General features: G+C 40.6%; 2 protein-coding genes across 2 annotated transcripts; both read left to right on the forward strand.

Annotated features, from left to right (window-relative positions):
• Window positions 1-283: 283 nt before the first annotated feature.
• Window positions 284-2,920, forward strand: LOC121182109 (parathyroid hormone-related protein-like). The gene is made up of 3 exons (XM_041038442.1): window positions 284-751; window positions 952-1,070; window positions 1,682-2,920. The coding sequence occupies exons 2-3, from the start codon at window positions 967-969 to the stop codon at window positions 2,070-2,072; spliced, it is 495 nt and encodes a 164-aa protein (XP_040894376.1). The 5' UTR covers window positions 284-751; window positions 952-966; the 3' UTR covers window positions 2,073-2,920.
• A 2,586-nt stretch (window positions 2,921-5,506) lies between these two features.
• LOC121181989 (galanin receptor 2a) lies at window positions 5,507-6,430 on the forward strand. Its single transcript, XM_041038245.1, has one exon. The coding sequence runs from the start codon at window positions 5,507-5,509 to the stop codon at window positions 6,428-6,430; it is 924 nt and encodes a 307-aa protein (XP_040894179.1).
• The last annotated feature ends 3,074 nt before the right edge of the window (window positions 6,431-9,504 follow it).

Genomic DNA, 9,504 nt, shown 5'->3' on the forward strand with positions numbered 1-9,504 from the left:
CTTTATGATGGAGTTATTCATAGATTTCATTTAGAAACTGCTGCTACAGCCATTTGAAATTGATTAAAAATTACTTTTTTCCCCCCAAAGCTCATGTTAAGTGTGCTCTTTGTTACATGTCAGTTTGGATGCTGCATGGGCACCACCTTCTTGTCACAGCAGGTGTGTGTGAAAGGTTCGGGGGAGGGAGAGAAGCGAGGGTTGGGAGGTTGGGGAGGGTGTTAGGACCGGACTTAATGGGCAAAGGCTAAGGTAGTGCCTGCATCTTCACCCAAAGAGGAGTCTGACTTTCTCTCTGTGCCTCTCTCAGACAGACTCACACAGGCTCGCTCACAGTGCTGGACTGAAAAACCCTCTCAGCTCTGCTCTCGGCTCCGGCCACCAGAGAAGATGCTTCGGCGTTACTCTTCATGAGATCATTGCAGGACTGAGTGGAGTGGCAGCCCTGCAGCTGATGGGCTGCTGCTGCTCTTTCTATCTTTATCTCTCTTTTAATTGGGACGCTGGGGAGAAATAAATAGCTCAACACACACTGTTGGGAGGCAAATGAATGGACCAGACTGACGGGGGATTTCCCCAGGCTGCCTTCACACCAATGGATCTGGACACAATTTTTGAACTGGCTGAATGGTGTTTGGCAGAATAATTTTTCTTGTTGGTTTGTAAATTAATTTTTGCAACAAGATCATTTCCGAAGAGCTTGCAGACTGACCTTTTTTTTGTGGATTTGCACTGCAAACATTCACATCATGTAAGTACAAGCTTCTTCTTAACTTTAATAAACTGTTTTTTGGCACAAGCAATGCCACCTGGGAGACCTACTCTGGAACTGATATTTTTTTTTTGCTAGCGACATAAACTATTAAATAGCAGATAACCATGAACATCAATAAAACAAAGTTTTGCTTGATTAAGTAAAGTTACTGATATAATATTTCCTGTGTTCTTCAGATCTCTGACTTGAGGATGTGCTCTATAATCATGCTTCATCAGTGGAGTCTGGCTGTGTTCTTGCTGTGCACCCCAGTGACTCTTGATGGGAGACCAGCTGATGCACTTAGTAGCAGAACGTGAGTAATTTTTTTTTTTTTTTTTTTTTACATTAATTAATAAAAACAGAGAAAAATAGTTAAATGCCTTGCTGGATGTTCCTGCTATGGAAGTTTAATACTGAAGGACTAGTTCATAATTGAACATGCTGAAGCAACATATTTCTGTTTCCTGATTTAGAAAACACAACCACAGTTTACCTGTACAGATTTAAATAAAGTGCAGGAGGTTTTCTCTGCTTCACCTCTGGCTTTTTTGGGGTCTTGAGCTCATACTGGTTATGGCTCTCAGAAACATGTTTATGCTGCCACCTACTGTACTGAGGTTTCATGGAGCCTGACTTTGAATTTCAGCTGCCAACACTTCTAAATCTGTTACACACACACACACACAAACTCAACGTCACAGTATCATATGAAATTACAACAATATGAAAAAGATTGTGAGGCTTTGCTGGGGCTGACTCAGAGATGAGAAATATGCTTGACAAACTAAGAGAACAATAAAAGAACAACAAGACAGGAAAAGAGACATTAAAACAGATTGTATCTAATCTCAAAAGAAGCTTTTACTCCTCTTTTTGTTTTCAGTACAGGATGATCTGACTCTGTCTATTGTTTTTGCTTTTCAGGAGGAGGTCAGTGAGCCACGCCCAGCTGATGCATGACAAGGGCCGCTCCTTGCAGGAGTTCAAGCGTCGCACGTGGCTGCAGGAGCTGCTGGAGGAGGTGCACACAGCCGACGAGCGAGCATCACCTGTGCCGAGCGGAACCCTGAGCCAAACGTTCAGTGGGAATGCTCTACACCAGAAGCCCCCAGGGGCCACCAAAAACCTCCCTGACAGATTCAGGCTGGACAGAGAGGGCCCTAACCTGCCCCAGGAGACTAACAAAGCTCTGGCTTATAAGGACCAGCCTCTAAAAGTGGCCACCAAGAGGAAAAAAAAGGTGAGGTTAGGCCGGCGTAGAGAGAGTGAAAAGAAGAGGAGGCGGGCACGATCTGTCACAATAAAGAAGCCATGAAGGATGCGGTACCCTGGCTGAGAGACTCCCAAAAGCCTTTTTATGGTACTGTACTAAGACACTGACACAGTTCCAACTAGACTGAGGTCTGACAGACTTGAACCAGAGCTGACTCAGTGAAAGTCATCTTGAGGCCTGCGGCTGTGCTTGTATGATAATATTTTGCTAAGTGTGTATTGTTGTGTTTTAAAACAATCTCATACTTCCCGGAGTTTCATAACATAACATCTTCCTAGGTCCATATTTATTTGGAAAATCTTAACGCCTCTGTAACCTTGATTCAATTCAAAACAATTCATATGTTATCATCTCTTAACAGTGTGCACAAGTAGAGCAAAGGAGAAAATATTTATTGCCTGATTATAATGTAACTTCACAAAAATTGGGATGCTGAGTGGTCTACTTTTGTTTGGCTCTACATGTGTTGACTATTGCTGACTTGCAGTTACAGACAAACTGTTCAGTTGATACATCTGTTCGAACTGTTTTGCCATAATTTATTTCACTTTGAAAGTGTATATTTATTTTGTGAATGTATCATGGTGCTGCTGACTAAATTCCATAATGCACTTTAGTTATATCCTGTAAATGTTCTTTTGTGGTTGAGTTTTAATTTGATGTTTCTTTTTGATGGTCCTGCTTTCCTTTCCCACCTTAGATCCCTCATGGACTTGTAACTTATTGGATGCTTCATCAAACCCACTCTCATCATTTTACATTATAGTTTATTTTTATAGAACAAGCCTGAGTCAGGGGCTGTCGGACTCATTTAATGTTCTTCACTTGCACTGAGAACATACTGTACATGTTTCCAGTTAATCAAACATTAAAAATGTAGCCATTAGAAATATTTTTGATTTGTGGTGTCTTTGTTCACCGGTCATATATTACTAAATCTTGCTATTTATACTATGTAGCTTAGCTTGTAAAGAGGATCAATCATTAGTGGTAGGACTGATGGTTCAATCTCTGGCTCCAAAGTGTCTTTTAATAAGACACTGAACCCCAAATTGCTTCCAATGAGTGTTGGACAAAAGCATGGATCAAATGTCATGCCATGTCATCATCTGCCACTTATCTGGGTCCAGGCCCAGGTAGCAGGGGCAACTGCCACCCAGTCCACAATGCACTAAAGTCCATGGCACCTCCCACATATGGTGGGCCCATGGGAGGCGGTGCTGCCTGGAGTGGGGCTCAAACCCACAACCCCGAGAGATTGTGTCCTTTGCCCTACCAACTAAGCTAAATGGGCAGTCATGTGTAATGTAATTGAAATTTATCACTTATGCCGAGTCCAAAACGTATTTGTCCTATGCGTGTATACATGTATATTTTGAGCACTGGCGGCCTCAGGTGTAACTGAACCTCTTAGCCCACCATGAGCCAAAATAGTAATTTGGCAAAACACTGAACACTAATTCTCTGTTCATTCTAACAGAGAACATAAAACTCTGTGGTACATAACATTATGTACCACAGCACAACAGAGTGATTGCAAAGCAGATATTTTATTTCTAAAACCTGAAGTTGATATGGGGTGGACCAGGGTGGAAACTATCGATCAATAATCTAAGGATTATTTTGTCAATTAAAAAGAAGCATTTGACAAGCTGGTACCAGAAGATGTGTGGCATATTTGGTTGGAAAGTGATTTTTAAACTAATAAATTAGTCAGCTGTGCTTAAAATTATTTACAACAAATCAATACAAAAACAATGACTGTAGAGCAGATTAATCTGCAACATGTTTGGTTACCATTTTCATCCCTAGAGTTATGTTGGATAAGGTGGAGGCCTGAATGCAAACTACCTGCCACTTCACGAAGAATCAAAGGGTTTGAACATAGAAAATGGTAGAAAAAGGGCAACAGGGTGATACAATGACTGTGGTTTCTGTCCTGCCATAGAAGAGAAAATAAGAGATTATAAATGCACTGTAAAGGATATGGGATGAAAAAAAAAAATGTTTTTGTTGACATTTCGGCACGAACATAGTGAAGCTGTTAATGTCCCGCTTGAGAACATGTGGCAATTTTAACAGCCGCTGACTGAACTGCACAGAAACTGGTAATTGAGGGGATGGCAAATGCATCAGTGTCAGCTATATCCTGTGCTAAGAGCAGTAGTGTACACCATAGGCCATTAGCTGACACAGAGTCATAAATACTGTGGAAAGCCTGATAAAGCTGCCGTCAGGAGCTTTCCTCACACTGAGGAAATCAATCAAACAATGGAGAGAGACAATAATATCTTCAGAGAAGGGGAGGAACACAGAACGTAATCAATGGACTGGACTTTTTGTTTGTGAGGAGTGAGCATGTCATGGTGGTTATGGGTGTTGATTTTAAAATATAATTTTACAGCAGGAATGACATTCCAAAAAACTTCTCCATAGAGAGAGAGAGAGGGAGTTTTTGGCTGTAACAGGTCAGGAAAGGTCAGTACAAGCTTTGGCAAACAGCAACACAGCCTCAGCCAGTGAAGTCTTTCTAAACTTCAGAGTCACAAAAAGACTGATGGAGTGTAGATGAACGAGTTAGACCATGTTCAACCAAAGTTCAAAATGTCAGATGAAGCTGTGACTAAAAATAAAAGTAACTCAAAAACTAAATACCCTCTAACAATAACAACAAAGCAGGTATGTAAAGTACATCTCTGTTCTCTCAGCAGCTGGTCAGAGGCCGTTTCTCTTTAAACCCAGTCAACCAGAATCAATTTGACCCAAGTGATGTTTGCCTTTCTTCCCTCCACATTCAGCAATCACACCTTGTAATGAGTCCTGAGAGCCTGCCACCTCTCCCTGCTTCAGTTCAGTTTACCAGGATGGACACCAGTAAAAGAGAATACTCCAGTTTACATTATGAGGATAGGACACTCACAGACATGAGCTGGAGGATATTGCTTTGAGAACAGACAATGGTGAGTTTGTCAAAATGATGGATATGGCACCATTTTAAAATGCTATGGACTCTGTTAAGACAAAATAGATTAGTGCAGCTGTCACTTATGTCTCTGAATATTAATCAAAAGAGATTTTGCTCCTAAGCATACAGCATACTGTTGTTATGTAAAAAAACTCTGTGCCTTATTGTTGATCAATCTGATGATTATTTTCTCAATTAATCACTTGTTTTGTCAGTTTTGTTAAATAAACAAATAAATAAAGAAATGTTTAGCCAGAGCCCAGGGTGATGTCTGTAAATGTCTTCTTTTGTCTGACCAACAATCCACAACCCAAAGACATGAAGTTTATTATGATATATGTCAAAAAAAAGACATCAAATTATCTCAACTGAAAAGCTCCAGCCACCAAAATAACAACTGATTACAAAATAGTTGTATACTAATCTTCTGTGTCACTGATCCAAAGTGTGACTGCGTAATTTGTATTTTTTTGTTTTTTTATTTAAAAGGTGATCTCAATCTGGTGATAATATGGCTGTTCCCAATACCTACGGGCTGATTTTTGCCTGTACCTGTGGAGTGATCCTGGGCATTGGGCTCGGTGCCAACCTGCTGGTCTTCTCTCTGTTTGCCAAGTACAACACATTACGTAAGAACCGCCTCGACATCCTCTTACTCAGCATGACTCTGGCAGACTTCCTCACCCTCCTGCTCATCCCCTTCACCCTGCACTCTGCTGTCAGCAACTCCTGGCCTCTGGGCGACACCTCTTGCAAGGTCTACCAGTTCCTCCTGGCCTTTAGCCTGGCAGCCAGCACCTATTCCCTGTGTGCCGTGTCCATGACCCGTGCCATGATCATCACCAACCCGTACCAGCCGCCCACCATGGACCTGGTCATCCTCATGTTTGTCCTGGTCTGGGCCCTCAGCTTCTTCATCAGCCTGCCGCTGCGAATGTTTGCCACCAAAGAAAACATGGGCCAGAGCCTGACAAACTTCACCTTCTGCCTTCCAACCATTCATGAGCACCACTACCAAGTGGTCCTAAGCCAGTTTGTACTTTACTACTTTGTTCCAATGCTGGTCATTGCCTTCAACTATGTCCGTCTGGCTCTTTTTCTCCACAAGAGCCCTGTGATGTCGGTGTCCAGTGCCAGGAACACCCGCCGAGCCTCCGTCATGGTGTTCTTGGCTGCTGCTACGTTTTCAGTGTGCTGGCTGCCTGGTTATGTGCTGGAGCTGTGTGTGTACCTGGGGCTGTATCACCATGGACAGGCTTGGGAGATGTTCTACTTTATCTGTACTGTGCTCCAGTACCTGCACCCCTGTGTCAACCCTGTGCTGTATGTGCTGCTCTCTAAGCGCTACCGCCACAGGAGGGCAGCCTGGCTCTTCAGCTGTAACAGAAACAGAGTGCAGCCGCAGGTCATCAGTGTCACCACAGACAGCTTTTAAATTCACTTTGTTTGTTTATGCATCAGGCCACGAGTCACACTCAATTTTTTTTTTTTTTTTTACATTCACTGTTTATACAAATCAATGTTGATGATAATGTTTATGTGATTACTTTCAGATTTCCCTTCAATATTTAAAGTATAAACATACAAATAAGTAGACATGATAAATATTAGTTGAGAACTAATTTTTTCTGGCTTGGCTACAGTCAAATTTTCTCAAGACATCAACCATGCACCGCAAAAAGCAACAGGACTCATCAAAATTTGACTAGCTCTACCTGTAGTTATTTTTGAGGTAAACTATGTAAACCTGCGGTCATGCAGAACTAAAAATAATACGAAGATCTGCTGTGTTTATCTGTCTTTTTAAAAGAAATGAGAAGCTTGATTCAATTTCGGGGCAGCGCAATGATAAAACTGTAAGTCTTATTGCTTTCTTTCTTGTCATTTGTCCAGACTTTTCTCTCTTTTTCTCTCTTTTGTTTTACATGCTGGGAAAAGCTTTATGAGCCATTTTGTGCACTATTTGTGGGCCAGTTCTGTCACAGGATCCTTTCTCTTTTCTTCTTCTTATTCCTACACCATCATTACAGACATGTTTTGAATGTCTGTAGTTTAATAACTAACTTAATTACTTAATAACTTTAACTTAATTTCTCTTTACTAAGAAAAAAACAATTATTGTAATAAAATAACTTGTTATATTGTAATAATTAAAAATAAGAGTGGCTTGTCGGAGTGAAAAAAAAAAACGGCTCATCAACACAGCAAAATATTCTTTTTATACCGAGACACTGAGATGTTTTGTTTTATTTAATTTTTTTTTCCACACTTACCAAATGTTTGCATGTGTAGTGAGTGTAAAAGACAGCGATCTGAATTAAGTTAGTATTGGTAAGTTATGTCTTGTGTTTTGTTTATATTTACAAACTGGCAGGCAGGTATTGTAAGTAGCCAATTTATGTCTTCACCAGTGCCATTGAAAAAATCCTGGACATTTAATCTACAGGACAGGACAGCAGGTCTGTCTCACGTAGTGGTAATTCGCTGTAAAAAAAAAACAAAAAACAAAAACATGACCCAACTGACATATTCCTACTCAAGAGCAAAGGCGTTCTCCATTTCCTACACTTCTATTTCATGGCAATGGTTGATTGATGGTAGATTTTAAAACGGATATGTGCCATTTAAACAGTCCACAGAGCTGTGTTGTACCATCCATTATATTTTAAAATTTGTATTCAAGCTTTAAAAAAAACAAAAAACAAAACACACACACACACACACATACACACAACTGCTCAAATGACAAACTTTCACAGGGCAGTTTCTTCCGAGATGCAACAAATCATTCAGTACGTTTTGTTACCTTGGCAGAGGATGGTCATAAAATATGAGCTATATGATCCACTAGTATTACACCACATAACTAGTAAGGAAAAACCGTGGGGTAAGCTTCAGCCCTTCATCTTTATGCAGTTTAATTGAGCCATCAAAGGGCACGGCTCACTTACACAGCCAAAATATGAGACTGGATGGAATGACAAAATTCTGATCTCTAACAGTGTGGTTACGTTTATTTCAGTGCAAGTTTCAGTGTATTATTGCAAGGTTTAAATATTACTCAAATTGCTAAATATCTACGACAAATGTAGAAACTGGATCGGTCGGTCTAATTGTGATTTTAGCTCTGTCTGGACTGGATGCAGTCCAGCAACAAAATGAATACATGTAAAGAGATGGTGAAGAACCATCAGACCAATTAATAACTGTAATGCAGGTACAATAACTGTAATGTGGGAAGTCAACTGTAATCCAGGGACTATAAGTGTGATTTTGTTCAGATGGATTTAACCTAAATGCAGCTGTTCTGTCTTTGGGCTGTGCCTACTCTCTTCAAATTACAGCTGTTCTTATGTTTTTTAAACTTACATTTTTGTGCAGTTACAATTTTTCAGAGCTAAATTTGGCACAATGCTTTTTCCTGCTATGCATTCTCAATTAATCTGCCAATTATTTTCTCAATTCAATCATTTCAAATATAAAAATGCCAGGAAGTAGTGCAAAATCAATTTCTCTCACAAACAATTCCCAAAAAGTTGAATGTGACATATTCAAATACCACTTTTTTTGTCCATCAGTCCAAAACTAGGAAGCGTGCTATCACAAAAGACAAAGAAAAGCAGCAAGCCCTCACAATGTTTGTAATTTATGCTCGAAAAATGACTCAGTCCATTAACTAATAATTTACAGTACATGATTTTCTGTCAATCGACTAATTAGTTTATCAAAAAATTGTTCCATCTTTACCCAGAGTGAGATTAAATCAGCTACTGACTGGGGAGTGAATCACATGCTTATTACACAATCAAATAGAAAAACCCCAGAAATGAAAGGCACATTAGGTACAGTAAGTGTTTTAGGGATGACTGCTCTTTTAAAAACTAATCCCCCAGGAGCTTTTGGCTGTCCGCTGGGTGGATCAACAGTAACACCACCGACTTCATGCCATTCTTTGCTCTCTACAGCACACACACCAGATAAAAGCACACACCTGTGTTCCCACTTTTTTCTCAGGCAGCTATAGGCCTAAAGTTTGGAGTGGTGAGGAGTAAGCAGGGGGCTGTGTAGCAGGTGTGTAGTTATACAGAAAGCGGAGGGATTGGGAAAGGGAATAACAGGGCTGGCTGCGGTCTGGCCGCCGTTGCAGTAATAGGAGACAACCTGCCCCTCCCTCTGTCAGCTCGCCCCCTGACTTTTGGCCTTCTGTTTAGTGTACAGCAAGGGCAGCTGGCCTGACTCGTACAGAGTGGTCATCTGTAGCCCATCAGTATGTGGGATATGGTGAAGCAATAAAGAACACGTGCTCAGGTTCCTCTGTCCTTCAAGTAAAACTACTGAATGTATTTCAGAGTGTAGAGATTAAACTGCAACCTCCAAACAAAGCATAATGATCCATTAACAATAAAAACTGTTTTTTTTGGTCAGTGACAGCAAACGGAATATACTTTTGGGACTGTTGGTTGGACAAAACAAAACATTTTAAGGCACCACCATGGACTGGATGCAGCC

This window comes from Toxotes jaculatrix, chromosome 5 (genome assembly GCF_017976425.1).
Source record: "Toxotes jaculatrix isolate fToxJac2 chromosome 5, fToxJac2.pri, whole genome shotgun sequence".
Classification (NCBI taxonomy): Eukaryota; Metazoa; Chordata; class Actinopteri; family Toxotidae; genus Toxotes; species Toxotes jaculatrix.

Coding starts and splice junctions, on each gene's coding strand:
- LOC121182109 (XM_041038442.1), top strand. CDS start 967: ATGTGCTCTATAATCATGCTTCATCAGTGGAGTCTGGCTGTGTTCTTG. Junction 1,071..1,681: donor GATGCACTTAGTAGCAGAAC/GTGAGTAATTTT, acceptor TTTGCTTTTCAG/GAGGAGGTCAGTGAGCCACG.
- LOC121181989 (XM_041038245.1), top strand. CDS start 5,507: ATGGCTGTTCCCAATACCTACGGGCTGATTTTTGCCTGTACCTGTGGA.